Below are 24,321 nucleotides of genomic sequence, written 5' to 3' on the forward strand. Positions count from 1 at the left end.
TTTTAAAAATGAGTATTTTGAGCAATTTCACCTCAAAAATAGATATTTTTAACCATCACCCCACTAACAACATCAAATTCATCTTTCTCCGGAAAACAAGTCATCGGAATCCAGTAGAGGTGTGGTTCCCTGACGGTAGAGAAGATAACACGACGTCGTTTAAGCATCCAGTTATAGCATGAAATCCTGAGAATCCGATCATCCTTTCTCTGCTCCGGTTAGGGATGGGCACTGACTCCGGCCCGATCGATCCCGCCCCGATCCCCGCACCGAAAGTGGTGGGAATTCGGGGATTTTTGTGAGTACGGGCTGGGGATGGGGATGATTTCAAAAAAAACCGGGAAACGGGCTGGGGACGGTTTTTAATGTCTACCCGGCCCGATCTCCGTCCCCGGCCCGATTTGTTCCCATTCTAAAATATATTTATACATTCTTATTTACCTTCAAAAACTATGTAATTGCTACAAACAATTTGCATTTTCTATGTTGTTAGAGATATTTTTAGATACTATTCTTTTCAAAGTATAAAATCAGAGTGAAGTACTACAAATGTACATATATATTTCATGTATCAAAAGACAATTATTAGAATTTACAGTTTAATATTTTATTTTTGCTACTTCTTTTCTATATATATTGCATGAAAAAAATTATTTAATAGAAATTTTGATTTAAGTAAAATATCCCCGATTATCCACGGAGATCCCCATTCCCTATTTGGGCTGGGGACGGGAAAAGATATATAATCCCCGATGGTGAATGGGGCCGGGGATGGGGATTAGGTTTAAAGTCGCGGGCCGGGGGCGGTGATAGTACTACCCGGCCCCGAAGTGACTCGACGTCCATCCCTAGCTCCGGTGGTGATTCATTTTAACACTGATTCCATTTTAAACGGACGACAATTATGGCATCAACACGTAGTGCTTGGTTCCGTGATCCATTGTACACTGAGCAGGCAATTTTCTACACTACCAACAAAAATGACACTAAATCTTTGGGTTAGACTTTTTCGTTTATGAGTTTGGGTTGAGGTTTTCTCGTACACGAGCACGAAATACACGAACGCGAAATATTAAAAAAATTGATTTTATCTTAAGATATACGAAAGTATATGAAATAAATAAATATTTAATAAATTTATTAAAATTTTATGAATACATCTTAAAGTAATATTTTACATATAACTTTTACAAAAAATATAGATTAGAAAATACATTCAAATTTAAATTTCACAAGATTTGACCACACTTGATTCTTTATGACGTATTGACTTAAGACTCAACTATTAAAATACATCTAATTTTTCTTCGGATTAATCTCCAATTTTTCGATTAATCATAAAGCAATACCTCAACCGATCTCTTCCGATTACCGCTTTTTGTGAGAACTTATGAAAATGGGAACTGTGAGAACTGGTAATCTCTATAAATAAAATTTGTGATTTTATGAAAAGTTAAAATTTCGAATTTATTAAATTGGCGATTTTGTGCAAACCAGAAAATTTAAATTTTGTAAAATCACTAATTTTAACTACAAAAATCATCAGTTCTCACATTTATCATTTTAATAAGTTCTCATTTGAGTTCAAACTTATACGATGAATAGGAGGGAGTACCATGTTTAATTAAAAAGAATGAAAAGAACATTATTTTAAAAGTATTGTCAAATATCATTTATGAGTACCAAAGTCAAAAGTTCAAAACAAAATAAAACATTAGTTTATTATTCTTTGAATATATTTTTTTAAATAATTAAAATTTAGAAGACCAATATTAGAAATAAGTTTTTCAGTAAAATTTTTAAAAATTTAATGTAGACATTTTGGACATTTTAAGTAATTACATTATTTTATTTAAAGATAATATTAATTATTAATTTTTCCAACCCTGTTTATATATAAAATCTTTAGTTCTCGAGACTCTCTACATGCGAGGATTACAATTATTGTCAAAATGATCCTCTTGCTTTAATTGAAGCCCTAAACCCTGACCTTAATTTTAACAAAAAAATTCCAATCTTCTTATTCAAATTCCGTTCATTACAGGCAGGAGGTGAACGAATCATCTGTTAGCTTTATGTATGAATACTCATTCAGTATTTCAGATTGAACCTAATGCTCTCATAATTTTTTATTTTTTCTATCTGAAAAACATTCTTATTCTTATTTTATTACTCTTGAATATCCATTCGAATAATAAATACAGTGTTGATATATGTGACATCATTGATACATTATAAAGGAGGATGACACTCAAGTCACAGTACTCAAAGAGTTTAAGTCACAGCTTCCACGTGGACGGATTGGAGTAACGGAAATAACATAATAAAAGGCATAGAGATTCTCTCATAATAACTAGTAGAAAATAATATCTTCTTCATTAAGAAATGTAAAATACTTAATCAATAACTAGTAATCAGTAGTTTGTCATTAGAAAGATGATAATGAATTGTAATGGGAGTTATGTTGATTAATTCTATATGAATAATTATAATATGTTATTAGAGCATCTGGTGACGATCTTGACCTTGCTCTACATCGTGATTTGTAGTGATTCATTCTGGTGATTCATTTATGTGAAAGTTTCTTCAATTCTCGTTTTCTTTGAGGTGATTTCAATCTCCATGTTTGTACGATTCTGAGGTTATGTTTTCATGATCATTGAATATCGAAATTCTATCTTGTTTTAATGATTTCTTGGTTACATTACTTGTGTGATTCATTTCTTTTTATAATTGACTCATTTGAGAATATTTCTTGATTAAATCGTTGCTCGATTCATATACACTTTGATTTGTTAAGAATTAGTAGCACATATTTCTAATTTTTACCTAATTTTTCGTTGTTTCTTGATATTAAATCATTTTTATATCAAACCTCTATTGAAAAAGCTATGGATGAATAAGCACAAACATAAACACATATACATGATCCATAACAGGATCTTTCATCTATTTTCTATATTCATCCATCTGATAATCCGGATATGAAAATTATTTCGATGAAATTTGATGGAAGTGGTTATGGAGATTGGAAGAGATCGATGTTAATAAGTTTAGTTGCTATGAACAAAATAGGTTTGATGGATGGTACTGTAACAAAACCAGAATCAATTGATCCTAATTACAAAGTATAGGATAGATGTAACAACATGTTAATTTCATAAATATTGGGAGTTTTAGATCAGGACATTTCCAGGAGTGTTTTATACTTCAATACAGCTCGAGATATTTGGTCAATCTTGAGAAAAGGTTTGGGTAAGCCTCTGAAACATTGTTTTATGCCTTTCAACAGGCACATCATGATATCAGATAGGGGTGTGATAGCATTTCAGGTTATTATACAAAAATGAAGATGTTGTGGGATCAATTGAATACTTTGGATATTATGCATATGTGCAAATGCCCAAATTATACTTGTGAGATTACCGCAAAAATGATGAAGTTGCAACAAGATAGAAGACTGGTGGAATTTTTTATAAAGCTTAATGATGGTTTTGAAGTCATAAGATGCAGCATTTTAGTTATGAACCCATTTCCTAGCATTTCTCATGTTTATCGGTTGTTGATCTAGGAGGACAATCAAAAAATGTATCAAGTATCTCCTGTGAAAGATGATGTTGTAGCACTTGCAGAAAATAAAAGGTTTGGACAAGATAGGTTCAAACAACCAAAAGATAATATTTTCCTATTCAATAAACAGAGCTAATATCTATTGTGATCATTGCAAGATGCAGGGTCATACTATTCAAAGATGTTATTAGCTAAATGGTTATACTTGAAATTATAGAGCTGATAAGAAGGTTGTAGCTGCAGTTTAGATTGATGAGGATGATACTGATAAAAGGATAGACTCTTCTAATACTTTCACTGTAGCTCAATATCAACAACTTTTACAATTGAGAAAGCCAAATATGGTGACATTGAAGGTCACTGCAACAGATCAGCAAATGTTGCAAGTAAATTTTATTTTACATCTTTATCTGGTATCAAGTGAATAGCGGATAGTGGGCAGTGGTGCAACCGCCCACATGTGTTTTGATCTTTCCTTATTTACCAACTACCATCAACTCGAAGGAAATAGCAATTTTATCACTATTCTTAATGTTAAACTAGTAGCTATTACACTTGTTGTAACAGTGATTGACAATAGTGACATTATTCTTGAAGACGTTTTATATGTGCCAGATTTTAAATTCAATCTGGTTTCATTTCCCAAACTATGTCAGAGCAGAAATTGTTCGATAATATTTACTATCAATTCATGTTTTCTACAGGGGCCTTCGATGAGGCCACAAGTTCTTAGTAGTCTTAAAGATGGCATGTATTGTTTGAAGGACTTGCAAAATACTCATTCTAAAGAACTTTAAAATATATAGGACCATTCTACAGTAGCTCACTCTGCAACTACTTATACTTCTCTCTTGTTCAACACTAATAATGCATACATCAACACCAAACTATGACATCTCAGGATGGGTAACTTGCATGTACCTCTTTTATCTCACATCAAACATCTTTTAGATGATGTATCTTCTACTCTAAATAGTATTTGTTAGATATGTCCAGCAATAAAACAATCTCGAGCTTCTTTTCCTCATGAAAATCATTCTAGAGTAGAACATATTTCAAACATGATTCATATTGATACTTGGGGACCATTCAATACTCCCACATATAATGGACAACGGTTTTTTCATACAATTGTTGACGACTATAGCAAGATGACTTGTATTTTTCTCATGACTCATAAATCAGAAACAGTTGATATAATTCAGAATTTTGTGGCTTATGCAAAGAAATAATTCAAGGCTGATGTTCTCATCATTCGTAGTGATAATGCTCTGGAACTTTGTGAAGGTAATCTGAATATTTTTATCAACAAAGAATAATTCATCAGAAAAGTTGTATCTATTCTCCTCAACATATTGGCATCGTTGAACAAAATTACAGACATATCCTTGATATAACTTGTGCTTTATACTATCAGTCTAAGTTGCCTATTCCTTACTGGAGAGAGTGTATTATCTGTTATTCACCTCATCAACTGAATTCCATTACTGGTATTAGGTTTTACCAATTCTTATGAAAAACTATATAGATCTCCACTGACTTGCAGCATATCAAAGTTTTTGGATGCTTATGTTTTGTGAATACGGTTCAAAACAATAGACATAAGCTCGATAAACGAGCAAGAGCATGTACTTTTATAGGTTATCCTAGCTTTCCAAAAGGGCTACAAAGTTTTAGATATGGAATCTTTATAAATTATCACATCTAGAGACATTTTTTTCAATGAACAGTATTTTCCCTTTCATCTAGAGACATTTTTTTCAATGAACAGTATTTTCCCTTTCATCGTAAAAATCAAAAGTCTTCACCACCCTCTTTCTTTTTACCTGCATGTACAGACTTCACACTATTTTATGATACTCATTAGCCTTATGTTTTCCCCACTTCAAATTCGTCAACTAATCAGAATTCGTTTTTTGATCATGATTATACTACACATAGTGATTCTGATTCTGATCATGCCAGTACTTTAACTGTACCTAATATTGACATTTTTCTGAGAAGAAGTACTAGACATACTAAGATTCCTTCAAGATACAATGAATTTATTTTCCAGTCCGCTCAATCTTCTCACTGGTTTAACTTAGTTTCATATTCAAGTTTGTCTCCTTATATTCATGCTTTGGTCTCTCAACATGAACTTGTAATTGAACCCACTACATTCAAAGAGGCACGTCTAGACCCTAGATGAACAGCTACTATGGATAAAGAACTCCATTCTTTGCGTAACAAATATATTTGGGATCTAGTTTATTTTCCAATGGAAAAAAACCAATCGGTTGTAAGCGGATCCACAAGATCAAGCGTAAAGCTGATGGCAGTATAGAACGATTCAAAACACGGTTAGTAGCCAAAGGCTATAATCAAAGATGGGGAATTGATTTTGAGGAGACTTTTTCTCCTGTGATGAAAATGGTAACTATTAGGTGTCTTATTGTTTTGGTTGCTCATAGAGGCTGGTTGTTGCATCAATTAGGTGTCACTAACGCTTTCTTAAACGACGACTTACTCGAGGAAGTATACATGATGGCACCACCTGGGTTGCATAATCCGGAAAACAAAGTTTGTAGGTTCTTATATGGCTTGAAATAAGCCTCTAGACGGTGGTTCTCTAAGTTGGTCAGTGAATTGTTTTCCAAGAGATTCTCTCAATCGAAAAATATTTATTCTCTCTTTATTAAGAGAACTGATGAGCTCATAACATTCGTAGTTTTTTATGTTGATGATATCATTCTCACAAGGAACTCTATACTCTTAAACTTCATCTTGACAATGTATTCAGCATCAAAGATTGGGGAAATTAAGTTATTTCCTATGCAACAAAATTGGGTATTTGCCTACAGGAATCTCCATTACTCAGAAGAAACTCACTACTGAGTTATTTAAAGAAGCATCTCCTATATATTTCAAAGTGGTCACTCCCTTGCCCCTAAATCTCAAAATTCAGGCTGATGAAGGAGAAATTTATTCTAAATATACCCACTAAAGATGTTTAGTTGGCAAGCTTAATTTTCTTACTCACATTCGTCCTGACTTGGCTTATATTGTATAGCACTTAAGCAAATTTTTAAATCTTCCTCGCTTGCCACATTATCAGGATTTACTTCATGTTCTCATATATGTAGCCTCTACACCTGGCCAAGGTATACTCTTGAAGGCCAATGACTATTTAACTCTCCAAGCTTTCTCTGATTCCGACTAGGGCGCTTGCCTTGAAACTCGACGTTCTATTTCTGGTTATATTTTACTTCTTGGTGATTTCCCAGTCAACTGGAAATCAAAGAACTTGAGTGCAGTTCTATGTCTGCAGCTTCTTCAGAGGTAACTTGGTTGGTGCGTTTACTTGAAGAGTTAGGCATAACCAACCTTAAACATGTCACTCTTCATTGTGATAACTAGGGTGGCATACATATTGCTTGCAATCATGTTCATCACGAACGTATAAAACACATTAAAATTGATGTTCATTTTATATGAGACAATCACTTACTTTCCCACTTCATCTTCGTTAGTTGATGTCTTTATAAAAATCCTGCCTTCTGGTCAATTCAACACACTCTTGCACGAACTTGGCATGACTTCTGAGATGCCTCATTTGAGGGGGGTGTTGATATATGTGACATTACTAATACATCACAACTACAGAAGGATGACACTCAAGTCACAGTTTTCAAAGAGTGTTGTCAAAGAGTTTAAGTCACAACTTCCACGTGGAAAGATTGAAGTAATAGAATTAACAGAATTAAAGGCACTTTAGTGGAACACAGAGTCCGTATATAAAAGCATAAAGATTATCTCATAGAACTAGTAGTTTTTCTTATCTTCTGGATTAAGAAATGTAAAATACTTAATCAGTCTAGTAATCAGTAGCTTATAGTTTGAGAGATGATGATGAATTATAATGGAGTTATGTTGATTGATTCTACAAAAATAATTGTAACAAACAGTTTGAGTTGTAATACACATTTTTCTATCACTTTGCCGGACAAATAGACTAAATTTCAAATTCTCTGGGCCAAGGGAAAGGTTCTTTCAAGTGGTCATTGTATTTTTAATCAAGAACATTTGTAAGTTGTTTATTATTGGATTATAATAGACTCTCTATGCTAGTTAGTAAGAGGACTCTGATGTAGGTCATAGATTAAATTTAGGGGCCGAACCAAGCTAAAATTTTTGATATTTTGCATTTGATTTATTTCTTTATATTGCTTTACATTGTTCCGCAATTTATATTCTGCAATAAATTGAGACCGTTTCTTTTGCATATGAGCCTGTCTCTTTCGATTATTGAGACAAACTCATTTAGTTTGATTACGTACTTCGAATTTCAGTTCTATGGTTGATAATAGATAGGCTATAACTTCTCAATAATCTTCGTTTTACATCTGTCTGCATCATTGGCGTGAGGCAACATTGTCATACTCAAAAATGCTAGATTACCTAGGGGAGTCACCTCCATGGCTCATGATTAAAGCTGTAACGGGATTTGGCATATGCAAATTTAATAGTGCCTCAACTGGAGAGAGTTATTGTATATATCACATTGATCTTTGCCATGAAGAAAAGTGTAATTCTTATTAACTTACCACTTATAAATTATTTAGGAAATCTTTTTGTAACAATTTTTGGGGCCTCTAGCATTTTCTCAAAGAAAAAAGAAAAATATTGTTCATAAAGCTTTAAATGGCCTTGGCCTGAGTATATAGGGATTGGCTATCATCTCTCATTGTGTTGGACCTTGGACTCAAGGAATAGGCCCAAGGAGACTCAATTAGAACAATTATTTAATATTAGTAAAAAGGCCCCAAAAAACACATTTATAAAGGAAGAGCCCATTTGGGGACTTCCTATAAATATAGAGCCATGAGCTCATTTATAGAGGTTGGACAATTGAATAAAGAATGAATTTCCTTAAAATATTAGTCTCGTATATTTAATAATATTCGGGTACATCATTTGGCGCTAGAAGGAGGTTTATTCTTGAAATCCAACAGAATCATGATCGTAAAGGAGATCGATCTGAAGGACACCGGACCGGTACTTCCAGTAGAGAAAATGACGGAGATCCCCACTATCACTAAGCGCCGCGACGATCAAGAATCATCGCAGCAGCCGTCGTTATAACCAAAGTGCTTGTTTCCTCCACCAGAACAACAGACCCACAGACAACAGCTCAATACTGTCACCACAGACCCACAGGCGCGAAAATGCAAGTTCAAAACGGATCAACGCAGGCGAATTCAAACTTCGACAGGAAAACAAGTACTCTCTAGTGACATGCATTTACACCTGGAGAACGTGGAGCGCACGAAGTTGCGAAAAGCAGAAGAACTCGAGACCCTAGTATATTCTGATGAAGAACTCGAGCTTTTAGAAAAGGAAACTCGCCTTCCTACAAACTAAGCTGGACAACAATGTGAGATACACCATCTGTGATGAGAACTCCATCAGACAGCAATAGCAAATCAGGGGTCGGGTGATCAGTATTATGATGACGAAATGATGCAGAATATGAATATAAGCCTTCCGCTGAGTCGACGTATTTACAACCTCGCGAACTCCGACAGCGCACAGTCTCATCGGTCAAAACCTCCCATAAAACTGAGTCTACAAAAACTATATCCCATGAGGATTTTGCTAAGATGCAAGAGTATATGGCCCAAATGCAAAATTTGATGTGTAACCAGTCGGGATTTGAAACCGTCACGGAAAGCCCCCTCTCCCTGGTATGGGAAAAGACGCGTACTGACAGAACTCTAAAAACATCATCTCTTGACCATTTTGATGGATCGCCCGACCCACTAGCATTTTTAAACACCTTCGACGGCCGGATGGCTTTTTTCGGGCACTCCGAGGTTGCTCGATGCCAGTTCTTCTCCACGTGTTTACAGGGCACAGCTCTTCTCTGGTACAGTAATCTTTCACCTCGATCCATCGACTCCTAGTATAAACTAAAAAGCAAGTTCCAAGCTCGTTTCTCCAGAAATTACAAAGAAATAAAGGTCACAGCGTCCCTCATGACCATGCACCAGCGATCAAATGAGAGCCTCCGAAGTTTTTTAACTCGATTTAGAGAGGAAATTACAGAAATACCAGATCTCAGAGAGCAAATGACAGTAAATTTCCTAACAGCGGGTATCGACAAATCGTGATATGGACTGCTCCTCAAGGAGATTTTTGAGAAACGACCGAAAACTCTACAAGCGGCTTTTCAAATTATCGAACATCGCATGATGCTGCAAGAAGCGGTGAGCTGTATACAGTCGCCTTGACAATCCTCAAGATATGAGCGACGTCGTAGTTACAGTCCGCAATCACCCGCGAAGGAAAAACGACAAGATCGTCGTCACTCTCCGCAAAGCCGAGCTGTCGACAACCCCCCAAGAGACCGAAGAGAGAGAGACTAGCAACCTTTGTAGTCACCCTGATAAAGAATTTACCAAGCTTAACACCGAGAAAGTAACAATTCTAGCAGTATTAAAAACAGAACCAGATTATCGTCCCCTGAGGCCCATGAAACCCGGCAGCCCGCCGAGCTCCGTATATTACGAATACCACGAGGATATCGGTCACACTACCGAGTAATGCTTCCAGTTGAGCAACCTCGTTGAGGGAAAAATTCTCCTAGGACAGTTGGTACACTATGTCAAACAAACAGGCACATATCGCCATGAACGGAGACATGATGAAGATCGAGTGATATATGTGATATTTGGGGGAATAGCAGTGGAAGGCGCCTCTAACAACCCTCGTAAAAAGTATGCCGGCGAGGTATTCAACATAAATCCCTCTCTGGTGAAATTCCCTCGGTTGAACCCCTCTCTCGTCATATCATTCTCCAACGATGATTAATATTCAGGCCTCATTGAAGGCCACCAAGATGCTCTTGCAATAACGACCAGAGTGGGGACTAACACTGTTAAAAAGATGTTTGTCGATAACGGAAGCTCCGTAGACGTCATATACCACCACGTATTTGCGCGTTAAAATGTCGGAGACCGCAAACTTGAAAACTCCCGTACCCCACTGTTCGGCTTCACCGGCAATGAGGTTCACGTGGTAGGCATTTTTTACATGCTGGTTCTATTTGGCTCTCCCCATGCTAGATTTGGAAGATAGTCAAGTTTTGTGTGGTCAGCTCCGCCTCTAGCTTCAATGACATACTAGGCAGAACCACATTAACCGCATTAAGAGAAATTACATCTATCTCCCATTTGAATATGAAGTTTCCCACAAAATTTGGAGTCAGTGAAATTATCAGTAATCAGGCCATCATGCGCCAATGTTACTTAACAAAAGTTTCCCAAAAAAATAAACAGTCCAATGAAATGGAAGTTAATCTAGTCCTTGATATTGATCCCAGAGATATGTTTGACATCCCAATAAAAAACTCTTGCTCGTCAGTGGAGGAAATTGAAGAAGTTCAGGTAGTCGAAGGGAACCCCGATAAGACAACTCATCTGGGCAAAAATATGGCAGATCATCCGAAGCTTGAGATAACAGATCTCATCCGTGAGTTCGCGGATACTTTTTCTTAAGATCTTAAAGACATGTCGGGAATCCCCAAGACAATAGCTCGAAATTCGCTGCACATTAGCACAAATATCACCCCAGTAAAACAGAAGCGGTGAATATTCTCCAAGGAAAAAAGGTCGGCCATCGACCAAGAGCTAGATCAGCTTCTTGCAGCAGGCTTTATCGCACCCGTCAATTTCCCCACATGGATTTCTAACGTCGTTCTGGTCAAAAAGAGTAACTGAAAATGAAGAATGTGCATTAATTATTCGGATGTTAACAGGGCATGTTCGAAAGACTTTTATCCTCTCCCGAACATCGATCAACTCATCGACGCCACATCTGGCAATGAACTCTTATCTTTCAGGGATGCTTTCTCGGGATACAATCAGATAAAAATGAATAGCCAAGACGGGGAACAAAAAGCTTTCATCACACATTGAGGAGTCTTTGGATACCGAGGCATGCCTTTTAGACTCATCAACACAGGTGCCCTGTTCCATCAAACCATGGACTCCATTTCTGGACCCCGGATAGGGAGAAACATGCTAATTTATGTCAATTATATGATCTCCAAGTCAACAAAATCCTTAGACCACATGAGAGACCTCTGTGAAACCTTTGAAAATGCGAGAGAGCCCACAACATACGCCTAAACCCAGCCAAATGTTCCTTTGGTCTCACGGCTGGTAAATTCTTGGGGGTTTTGATCACATGGTGAGGTACAGAAGTCGATCTTGCCCAAACAAAAGAGATCCTAGAAATGGAGGACCCAAAATCTGTCAAAGATGTGCAACGACTAATAATATGCATCGTGGCCCTGGGACATTTTATTCCCCGGTCTTCAAAGCAAGCGTCAAAATTATCAAAGTTCGAGTGGAACATCGACTATCAGCACAGCTTTGTAGAACTTAAGTCATTTCTCACTAACCCTCCAATCCTCACGAGGCCTCAACAGGGTGAACCCCTGAGAATATACCTGTCAGCCTCCGATAAAACCGTAGCAGCGGTTCTTGTGCGTATTACGAATGACAAAGAAACTCCGGTATACTATATAAGCCACGCATTGCATGATGCCGAGACTCGCTGCCCACAAGTGGAAAAGCTCGTATACGCCCTAGTAACTATAAGTCGAAAACTCCTCAATTACTTCCAGGGTAGGGAGATTCATGTCCTGACATACCAACCTCTCAAGTAAGTCCTTCACAAACCCGATATAACGGGTAGGCTTGCTGCATAGACAATCGAACTCAGTCAATTATTTATCGAGTACAAACCTCGGACCTCGATTAAAGCACAGGCACTATTAGACTTTTTAGCAGAATGTCAGTTCACCAGCAGACCTATGAATCCCGAGTACGATCATTCGCGAACATGGTTACTTTTTGTTGATGGTTCATCCACAACCACTTCAGGTGGAGCAGGCATCATTCTAATCAGCCCCGAAGGCTTCAAAGTCCAACAGGCCCTTAAATTCAAATTTCAGGTCATAACTAATGTGGCGGAATATGAAGCGTTCATTGTCGGACTAAAGCTCGCTATAGAGCTTGAAGCAAAGATCATAGACATATTTGGTGATTCCCAGCTGGTAGCCAAACAAGTAAACGGTGAATTCAAAACTCACAATGATAAGATGGCGTTGTACTTAACTCGAACTCGAGAGATGCTGTTAAACTTTTCCTATCGAAAGATATCGAACGTCAACCGAAGTGAGAATCAATGGGAAGATTCAATGTCAAAGCTCGCCTCTTCAGAGCTACCTAGCAAATCCTGCCCAATTTAAGTCGAGAAGCTTTCTTGCCCCTCAATAGATGCGGGGTCGATAAACGAGATTCAACATGTCGCGGATTGGCAAAAACCATTTATCAAATACATCCTAGACAACAAGCTACAAGAATCAAAATTCGAAGCTCGGTCTCTTATGTTTAGAGCATGAAACTACTGTGTGGAAGGTACAACCTGTTTTGCCGAGCCGTGACAGAACCCATACTTCGTTGTATCAAACCCGATGAGGCCAATCTTGTAATTATCGAATTTCATACTGGCATTTATGGAGAACACTTTGGAGGCAAAAACTTAGAGCTCAAAATTATGCAACAAGAATTATTCTGGCCCACGATACGTAAAGATTATGCAAAATACGTCAAGAAGTGCAAAGCCTACCAAATGCACGGCAAAGTCAATCACCAACCCACAACCTTGCTAACATCAGTCCTCGCTCTGTGTTCATTCTTTCAATGGGGGATCGACATCGTGGGCCCTTTCCAAAGTCCAAGAACCAATGTCAATTCATCATAGTCGCCATCGACTATTCAACAAAGTGGATAGAAGGAAAATCTTTAGCTAAAATCAGGGAAAAGGACATGATCGAATTCTTCATGGAGCACGTGATATTCTGGTTTGGAATTCCCAGAATCCCTGTATCTGATAATGGCATCAGTTCGTGGGAGCGAAGTTTGAGAAAGCGTTGTAAGAGCTAAAAATCCAGCACATCAAAACTTCGGCTGCTTACCCCCAAGCCAACGGCTTAGTTGAAGTGTCCAATAGGACGATCCTTCAAGGATTGAAAAAATGCATCGAAGAAATCCCACGTTGTTGGGTAGATGAGCTCCCAAATGTGTTATGGTCCTACAGAACAACCCCTCACAACGTGACTGGAGAAACTCCATTCTGTTTGGCTTACGGAGTTGATGTAGCCCTACCAGTCGAGTTAAGCTTGACCTCTCCACGTCTCGAAGTCTTCAATCCTACCCAATCCATTAAAGGCCTCAAGTTCCGCAACGACTTGCTCGAAGAGGTCAGAGAGGATTCAAAGCTCCGAATGATAGCACAGCAAGAGAAAACCGCTAAGTACTTCAACAAGAAGGTGAAGACCAAGACACTCAAGGTCAATGACCTCGTGTTCCGAGAAGCTGCAGCCTCGCAGCTGACCATAACAGGAAAACTCAAACCCTCGTGGGAAGGCCCGTACAAGATATCAAAAATCTTAAGCTCAGCCACCTACGAATCGGAACATCTCGATGGTCGGCCAGTGAAGAATGCGTGGAACGGCATTCACCTTAAAAATTCTATCAGTAACTTTTTATTATCTCCATTTAAAGTCTGTAAAAACACTATGTGTCACTTTAAAATATGCCCTCAATGCAATGAGGGTCGTTATGAGTCCCCCATCGGGGGTCAATTAAGTTATTAAAATAGAGCTTCAAAATATACTGACTCTACGTTATGCAATATGTTTTAACAACTCTATATACTCTGTTACAAGACCTATATTAGTGTCATAATTCGTATGTGTCATAAGAACTCTATTCAAAAGGAAAAGAAAAGGAATATAAAACCATAACAAGGCATACCCGTAAGATAGCCTATCATATCAAATTATAACTTTCAACAGCATAATACCTATACTTCACAAACCTTCATAATAACAATGTATTAATACAACTTTCATAATTCAAAGTTGATTTGTTTTGACAAAAGATATGAAATTTGCTAGGAGTTTACTTAGTCACAAAGAGGAGCTATAATGTGTTACTACACTAAAAAACACTACGGCAATTATGATTCAAAGGACATCAGTCATCTCATTAATAAATCCCATACCACTTCCTACTTCCAGCAATTCAAAAGTAGGAAGCCCAGTTTAAACCACCAAAATTCAACGACAGCGTAAGAAACAGTTTAAATGTAAAGCACTGATAAATCACTGATAGAAGAAAACGCAAAGATGAAGGTTGAGCTCGATAAGAGTGTGGAAGAGATTGCTGGAGCTTTAGGCGATGGTTATGGACGATGTCTGAACCGTTTGTCGTAGGATGGCGTCGATGTCACAGGTCATTCTTTTGAGGGTTACATTCAGGACTTTGCTCCAGCAATCTCTTCCACACTCTTATCGAGCTCAACCTTCATCTTTGCGTTTTCTTCTATCAGTGATTTATTAGTAGAAAGCATACGGTTGGACTCGGTCTCCGCCTTCTCTCGGCGTCCCTTCTCGTCATCCCTCGAAATCGTCATGTCTCTCGGAGCTTGCTCCAAATCCCCAATCTTCTTGTTCATCGCATCCCGCTCCATCTTCGTCTCCCCCAGTTGCTTATTGAGCTTTGAGTTGGCCGTCAACAAATCCCCTACCCGATGCTCAATCTCAATATATTGATCATCAACCTTCTTCTTTTCCCTCGATATCGCAGCAAGCTCTGCAGTAAGTCGTGAAACGCTCTCCCCTTCGCTATCATTCTTGAACTCATCCAGAATATGAGTAAAATCAGACAAGAACAGAAAAGCAAAACAGAAAATATGCGCGAGTTAAAATAAGGCATTGGCCGGAACTACAAAAAAAATACACACATACCCGACCAGCACGGCTCACACATCGATCAACGAGATCGCTCCTTCTTTTCGATGAGTAAGAAACCCCATCTTGTGGGAGGTGGAAAGCTTTGAAAGCCTACAAAGGAACTGACGACCCCCCGGTCCATCTCTCGTTCAGCTGGATCTCCACCCGCACAACCTCCCGCGAGGCGTTAAGATCCACAGTTGGATGCATAAAGGCCCTCCCTCCAACGATGGTCAACATTTTGTTCACACCCTGATGACTCCCGTCGGCCCTCGACATTTCCCTTCAGCACGAGGCTTCTTACGGGTCACTACATCGAGGCCCTCCCCACCAACTTCCTCCCGATCTCCAGCAATACAGTCAGCATTGTCATCCAGTAACTCAATCCACAGAGACTTACCAGTCCGCGACGGACCGACCTTGGAACCACCAGCCTTCGTCGTATCTATGGCACCACCTGAAGCCTTCTACACCAAGAACAACATAGCTTTGTCCATCTTTTCACTTCGAGCCCCGCTATCGAGAATTTTCTTCAAAGTATTTTCGGCAACTACACCAAAATAAAACAAATCCTTTATTCCTCGAAAAAAAACTTAACAAACGACAAGCAGAAAGTTGTAAAGATCAGTCTTACGAGAGTTCTCTTCTAAGAACCTATTATCTTTCAACTGCAAATGAGAATAAATAGACATCGACCCATAAAAGTCATCCAAATAATCCTTATCGTATGTATCCATCTCATTCAACGACTTAAGAGTCTCTACTCTAACCTTGCGACAGGGCCGAATAAACTCTAGGTCAGGACCCCCGAAATACAACCACCTGGGATGATACCCCGAGTTTGAAGAGCGAACGCTGACAATCTTCATCATCTTGTGGCGGGTGTCAAAATAAACATGTCCCTCATGATAGCGAATACCAGAAATGGAAAAAAATAACTGATTCGTCGGAACCCGACCTTTCTCATAACATAAAGCTATAAAGCCGTTAATTTGGGCAACAAAGTTTGGCGTCAACTGCCCCACACCACACCCAATAGCTTCGTAAAGCGCCAGCTGGAATGGGTGCATCAGTAATCGGAGTCCAAACCCAATAGCTTCGGCTAACACTCGTTCCCTAAAAGCTATCATACGGGGACTCAATGGAAGTGGAATCTGAGACTCGACAGGGGCACCTTTCAACAAATCATCTTTTTTAAGAAGTCGAAGGAGTTACTTTGGGCCAAATTTTCGGGGTTTTCTAGGTGATTCAAGTTAAAAGAGGACTTTTGGTCTCCCTCTTCGATGGGCCTCTTACCAGGATTCCTATCGGAAACGGTTCTTATGGAGGACGAAGAACTAACAGCGTTCATTGTTCTTGAATTAGGTGGTAAGTGAGTGATGAACAAAAGGAACAAATTAAGATAAAAGATACAAAACAGACAGACACAATCTAATAACTTTGCAAAAGAAAATGAGAAGAAGAGAAAACTTACAGACGGGTGGAGAAGTGGCAGCGACTGTGTAGAACTTAAGCCAAAAAGGAGAAAGCCGAATAGTTTCTAACTCCTCTAATGAGAAAGTACTTTTTAAGAATTTAAAAAAAAAAGAAGGGAAAACGTTAGGAACCTTATATCCCATTTTCCCACCTATTTCCTATAACTTTTTTGTCTTATTTTTATTCCACTCACATTTGATTTCCCACATTTTATTGATATCTTATTTTTCTATGTTTGTATTTTTCCCGTCCCGTAACGTTCATTATGATCGCAGTTTATTTTTTCAAATTTAACCCTGATTGCGAAAATGCCGAAGCAAATATAAAGATATTGCTCCAATTTGAGGGGTGACAAGTGTTGGATCTTGGACTCAAGGAATAGACCCAAAGAAGACTTAATTAGAACAATTATATAATATTAGTAAAAAGACCCAAAAAGCCCATTTGGAAAGGAAGAGTCCATTTGGGGACTTCATATAAATATAGAGTCATGAGCTCATTTTTAGAGGTTGGACAATTGAATAAAGAATGAATTTTCTTAAAATAATAGTATCGTATATTTGATAATATTCGGGTACATCACATTGATTAATCCTTTCACAAATAAAAAGATTGAATTACGATTACCGGGTGGATTATTTTTGTTCGGATCAACAGAATGTGGTGGAGCATTTTACCTGAAGGATAGGAAGCCAGACCTTGTGATTTTTGTTGGTGTTAGCTTGGATAGAGGACGACGGTGTATAAAACTGTGGACTATTCGTGTGGCTGATCATCATCATCAGAGTTTATGGAATGTGCATATATATGAGAACCCGCCTTGGTTCTCCATAGTGCGTGTTGTTATTGGGCAAAAAATTTACATTGTCAGTGTAACATCTGATTTCCTGGTTTTTAATTTGTCGAGCTGTGAATGGTTTACAGGATATAATGCGTATATAATCATCACATCCATATAAATTATTACTCCATGACTATTTTTTACTGGGCAAAGAATGATGCAACATTTGATATTGAAATGGCTGTTTGTGCAGTGATATTGAATCATTTGGTTAAAAAGCGGGGATAATAAAAGAGGAACCAGTCCTGTCATGAGATTTTCGAAGGCATGTCTATAAGTATACTTTTTGCCGATGAGTATGCCATTTATCAATTTAATATAATAAAATTTAATAAAAAATTATTATATTAATATATAGTGAACTTGAATATAAAATTAAAGTTATTTGACAGTAACAACCAAATACTCTCATAATACTCATTTACATTAGTAAATTTTTAGATATTAAAATATATGTAAATATTTTAAAATTATATTTGTTATTTCTGGATATTTCGAATATTAAAATAATTATTAAAATATAAAAAAATTAGTAAAAAGGCATGCCGAATCATAAAAAGACATGCGTGGTTAATTGACGTCATGACATTCTCATCTTGACATACCGGTGCGGATCTAACGTTGCAAGATCTTTGCAGAGTAATTTTTTGTTTTTGTAAATTATGATAATATGTCCAACTTGTTGGAAATAAAGATCAATAAAAAGTTAATTTGGTAGGAAACAAAATAAAAAAAAATAGGTAAAGTGATGATATCAATCAATATTTAATATAAAAAAAGTAAATGTTGTAGAATAAAGCAATGAATTTATTTAAATTTTTTATTAAAAGAAATATATATAATTGAATGGCACTTTTCATTAACGGTTCTTTCCTGGTTTTCATCACTGATCTGACACGACAATCTTCATTAAAAATAATAAATCAATTCAACTCTACCACGTCCCTGGATTTTAAATTCGTAAATTTAAAAGCATGCATAATGAAAAAAAATTATAATTGGCGGCTAGCAAAAAAAAAGAGTCTGCAAATTTCACCCATACATTGTTACCTCAGAATATCAAGGTAAGAATACTATAGTAAGACTGTTACAATAGACTAGTTAACTGCCTGGCTATTGGTTTCCTGGAAGAGCACATTGTTACAAGCAGATGTAGATGGAAGTTCACTGTTTTCATTGATTTCAGCGGGATGGCCAGGCGAAGGAGGTTGGTGCAATTCATTTTCATTGTTGTCCGGTTGAAAGTTGATTGGGAACTTTGTCACCCTGGGCTTGTCAGCCAAAATATTTTTTTGAACCCTGTCTATCAAAACCTTTTGAGGAGGCTCTTCCTTTAGTTGTTCATCATCATAGTCATTGTTAATGTAATAACCCACTCGGATGAATTCCTGCCCCACATAAGAGCATGTCAAGAGTAGTACTGTCACACCGATGATATCTTCTTCACGGATTTTTACTGGGTCAGGAGGATCTGCCTGTAAACGTCAAGAAAATAAATAATAATAATTCAGATGCAATGGTACATAAAGACATAACTTTGAAAGTAAATAGACAGTACATGATTACCTCAAACACAAAGCGGTAGTTGCCAACATTAACGGGTCCAACAAGTACACTTTCAAGGAGTTGATCATAAGTCTCATCCTCAGCAGATCCCACATAAATTAATTTCCACTCCAAATCTGTACAAATTCAAAGGAATACAAACTACACTCATTAACAAATTGATGATGAAAATTCTCTCGTAAAAGTACTTGACAGCAAGATCGACTTCAGCCATGGAAACATTTTCTGCACCAAGTTCCACAAACCGAGCAAAAGAAACAAAGATACAAAACTTCACTGATCATTCATTTCTCTTAATGATAACTTATTATTGTCTGTTTTAAATGCTCTTTTATGCCAAGGTAGAGTCCCACTCTATAAGCTCATTTGATTAGGATATTATGTTCAAGTAGAAGATTACAACAGGGTATACACAGATTCTATAAAGATTGATGCAGTGCCGATAGAACATTAATAACTTAGCATACAAAAAAAACTACTCTTAACATATATAAACCGGATATCTAGGGCTAGAATGACATTTTAAAACTTGAGATCACGGGACTTTTAAATAAACGTGTTGCAATACCATGGGAAAGCAATTGCATCTGTTCCATCATCTTGTGATTCAGAACAACAAAGTAGTAAAAGTTTAAAACACAACGATTATGTTGGTGAAACTTGTGAATACAAAAAATTAGCTGAAGCATTTGTTTTCAGAAATGATAAAAGACCCTCAAACAGTGCTAACCAATATCCCTAGAATCTAAAGTGATAGCACAAATCCTTGGTCCTCACAAGTAAACAGTAAAAGACTATTTAGCAAAAAACGGTTAAGATAGAAATCAAATAAACAACAAGAATGGATACCCTTCATTGGATAAGATACTAAAATCAACGGCATTAAGAAAACAAAAAAAAATCGAATTAATATGTTTCACAATGGCAATAGACACAGTATTTCGGTAGGTATTGGATGCTCAAGACCGGGAGAACAAATGCAAGGTTGTAAGTAAACAGTCAAACCTACAAGGCTTTCCAGAAAAATGGAAAAGGCAACACGCCATTTTCAAATACCTCACAAAGCATTAAAACAGAAATATAAACACAGGGGGTAACTCAATGTCAAAAGGCAAAAGTAGAAGTATTATATTCCTCTGTTACAAGTTACTCAAGCAGACATTATAGCAATATATAACTGGACTCTTTCAGTAAATTGCAATTACAATACCTGACTCCTTCAATAAATTACAAGTTAGTCAAGCACACACAACAACTATGATTTATTAGACTTACACTAAACATATATAATTGCCAATGAACCCTTAACAATTTAAGCATTACATTTTACGGTGTATGTGTCTTCCTGGTATCGAGTTCCTCCGTGTCCTAAAATATCTATTTTCTTTTAAACTGAAAAACCAGACAAAACATATATACCTAACCACGCAAATGCAAAGCTAGAACATTTTCACTCATTAAGGCCCCAAATTCTCAACTTGTCATCTCACACTTACACATCTATTTATTACCATTATTAACAGTTTGAACCGACAAAATAACCACCACTTGGCAATCGAATCAATCCTAAATTATTCGCAACACAACACGAAAACGAAAATCACAATAAAACAGAAGAACTAAATCACCAAAAGCAGCAACAAAATTGTACACAAACATCTACATCTACATACACACATACATATAAATAATCATAAAATGAAGTAAAGAGGTAGCAATTACCATCCTTAAGCGGAACCAAACACTCGTAAGAGATTTCAAATCGGAAAGGGTTTGGAAACGGAGATGGATTATCCAAAACGGTGACGTTTGTGATGTTCACAGCACTCATTGCGAAACCCTAATTTACACAACAACACAAATAAAATCAATTGGAATTGACGAGGTGAGTCTACACTTTCAACACACTTAAATAATAGAATTATTGATTGAGAAATGTAGATTTAATGGCGAATTGCGAAACCAAGATTTGGCGGGATTTTTTGGTTTTCTAAAATTGTTTTACCCCCAAAACGCTTTTCCCCCTTCGTATTTCCATTTCAATTCCTTTTTAAAATAATATTTTTTTTTATATTTTTTATTTAATTTTGGTCATTATAAAACTATGAATAATAAATAAATATAATAAAATAAAAATTTAGAAAGCTGTTCCCTCGTTAACCAGCTCGGCAGAATTACACGTGACAACAATTTGATGAGAGAATATTTTTATGAGATACGTATCATTGTTGATGAATTAGTTGTTGCAAGGTTTTCCTATCACAAATGCAAAATTAATTGTCAAAATACTCGGTGGATGTGATGACGGATATAATAATATTGCATCAATTGCTAGAGCCCGTGAGTCCTAATTTCTTAAGATGAATTGTTCGGTATGCTACAAAATCAAAAACTGGTACCAAAACATGCTGAGCAAAAGAAACAATCTCACCTCTCACCCATCACATCTGCAATTGCTCAAAAACCGCATTACCCTCATTTCCAACGGGCGACCGAATATCACTCGCAATCAACAATGGTGCCAATCAAGTCTTATACCTTATATCAATTCAAACCTCAACAATTCATCTTCTGATCCCTATACTTCTTAATGGCATCCAAATCCAATTATAATCAAATGTCAGCTTTGCGATAAATCCGGACATGTAGCCAAAGTGTGTCGCTCACGATCTCATAACCACCTTAAAACAAAGGCAAATTTTGTGCATCACATTAATCCTATTTGAACTCCTTGGATCATGATATTGGGGCCTCTCATCACATTACTAATGATGCCAATCGGCTCACTAATATCTCATATTATTATGTGCTAGAAGAAGTCGCATTAGGTGATGGTAAAACTATACCAATTCTCCCATAAGTAACGCTATCTTACCTTCCGATTCACATCAATTTAAATTAAATAACACTCTCTATGCACCAAATATTAATCAAAATCTTCTTTCTGGTCTCAAAATTTTGCGCTAATAATTCTACTTCCATTGAATATTTTTCAAACTACTTTCGGTGTGAAGGATTTGAATACGGGCCTTTCTCTCGTTCACGACCACAATAATGGAGGACTCTACGAATGACCAACATCTTCCAATAAAACTCCAGCTTCCTTGATGATTGATTCTTGTACTTTTTACTCTAGCACACTGACATAAAAGACTAGGACATCCTCATGTACATGTTTTGAAAATTATGTTGAATAAGATGTCCTTAGCATATTGTGAGGACAAAAACTTCCGATTTTGTAATTCATGCTCTAATACCACAAAGCAAATGAATATAGTAATTTTGATGGATGAAAATTATATTCAGTTATAGCTTGTCTCTGTATATGTACAAGAGGTGAAATATATCAGTTCCTATTTACACGAAATACAGATATGTACAGTATAAAGATAAACTACTATTATCACTATTTTTAATAGATAGTGTTCAACCGATATTACCTTGATCGTGTCTACGCATGTCGACCCAAAATCGCAAGCTTCATCAAATTACAATAATATAATACACCTGAAATTTACATATTTGCTCATGGTAGGCATAACCGGCCCTGAGATCAAACTCTTTATATGTTAGGTCACACTTTCACTGTAGAGGGGGTGAATACAGTGTTTATTACAATCAAATCAAACTTCAAGAACTTATGTAACAGAAAACAAACTTTATTTAAACAATAAACTCTGTTACAATCTGGAACTGTTATCTCTCAGTGATGAACAAAATATCACGAGAGCTGCTAGGGTTATAATAAATAATATTCTCGATAATGATAACACTTATAGTGTAAACCCTATGTCTGTGTTTATATACTACACAGTTACAAGATAATCGCTAATTGATATGGAATATAATTCTGCTTCCTAAAATATATCAATCAGATATCTTCTATTCCAAGTATTCCATTCTTCACGGAATTCCTTCTTCATGCATATCTCTTCTTATGTTTATCTTGATCTTCTTAACTTTAATCAACTACTGTCCTTATCTGATCGTCCTTCAGCACTTAAGTTCTGATATCTATCTCCTGATAACATAAGTACTGATATCCCTTAAGTTCTGACTTCCAGTATAAGTACTGATCAGTTAAGTACTGATTTGTTCTGTTCAAATAAGATCTGAAATCTAAACATAAAACATATTAGCCATGACATTATCAAATATATCTAACAATCTCCCCCAACTTGTAAATTAACAAAATATACAAGTTTAACAGATATTTGATGATGTCAAAAATATTAAGTACAAATGCATGAGAAATAGACAAGATAACTACAACTTACAGTCCTTAAAGTTTTTACCAATTCAACTTCTGATAACAACTTCAATCTGTATAAATATCAGAATTTAAGCAGTTGTAGATCTTCGACTTGGCTTCATCATTTTCTGATCTCTCTGATGTCAGGAGTTGTTCTGAGATAATTCTTCAACAAACATTTCTCAGCATATCTGAGTTCATCAATCATTCTCCGTTTGACATCTTTAAGCTCTGCAGTATCTTCACCAGTTTGAAATATTGCAGCTCTGAGATCATTAATCTTTGCTTTTCTCAACTCCCGATCTAGTCTTATGACATAAGCTTTATTAGACTCTAGATTGAATTCAAGCCCCTTAATACCAAGATATGTTCTGATCTGTGCAGTATTAGGCTTCATATCAACAATATCACCATTGTGATTTCTGTACTTTGGAACATATCTGCTGTCAGACTTAACAGAATAAAGTCTTTTCTGTCTCTGAATCTGTTCCTTTAAGTAGTTTGCAGCAGTCTCTGTTATTCTGTCATCCACTTGAAGTAAGAATAATACATGCTCCAATTCTTCAAAATACTTCAATGGAATGGCATTTTGTCTTATATGATAAACCCTACCATCTGTCATGAAATACAACATGATGTATTCTTTCAAGAAGGTATGGTAAACCATCTGTACAGATTCTAGTTGATTTAATCTCTCGGGAGTTGCTCCAATACCTGGTTCACTCAAGGAAGTTGGATCATCGGTAGTGTTGTGTATTCTTCTTTCAT

At 36.7% G+C, this 24,321-nt stretch overlaps 1 protein-coding gene across 2 annotated transcripts; it reads right to left on the bottom strand.

Annotated features, from left to right (window-relative positions):
• Positions 1–18,714: 18,714 nt before the first annotated feature.
• On the bottom strand, positions 18,715–22,556 carry LOC141723443 (histone chaperone ASF1B-like). 2 transcript variants are annotated; one of them, XM_074525248.1, is made up of 4 exons: positions 21,733–22,556; positions 21,024–21,141; positions 19,302–19,417; positions 18,715–19,210 (listed from the first exon to the last, which is right to left on the bottom strand). In XM_074525248.1, exons 2-4 carry the CDS (start codon positions 21,130–21,132, stop codon positions 18,833–18,835), a joined length of 603 nt encoding a protein of 200 aa, XP_074381349.1. In that variant the 5' UTR covers positions 21,133–21,141; positions 21,733–22,556; the 3' UTR covers positions 18,715–18,832. The 2 variants fall into 2 exon arrangements, with proteins under 2 accessions (XP_074381349.1, XP_074381348.1); XM_074525247.1 differs by lacking the exon at positions 21,733–22,556 and having other exon boundaries at positions 21,024–21,320.
• Positions 22,557–24,321: the final 1,765 nt, after the last annotated feature.

This window comes from Apium graveolens, chromosome 5 (genome assembly GCF_009905375.1).
Source record: "Apium graveolens cultivar Ventura chromosome 5, ASM990537v1, whole genome shotgun sequence".
NCBI lineage: Eukaryota > Viridiplantae > Streptophyta > Magnoliopsida > Apiales > Apiaceae > Apium > Apium graveolens.

Bases quoted from the DNA above. Each gene is read 5' to 3' on its own strand.
- LOC141723443 (XM_074525248.1), bottom strand. From the start codon at position 21,132: ATGAGTGCTGTGAACATCACAAACGTCACCGTTTTGGATAATCCATCT. The intron at 19,418-21,023 runs GTAATTGCTACC...GAATTTGTACAG, and splicing joins TTTGGTTCCGCTTAAGGATG to ATTTGGAGTGGAAATTAATT. The intron at 19,211-19,301 runs GTAATCATGTAC...TGACGTTTACAG, and splicing joins ACTACCGCTTTGTGTTTGAG to GCAGATCCTCCTGACCCAGT.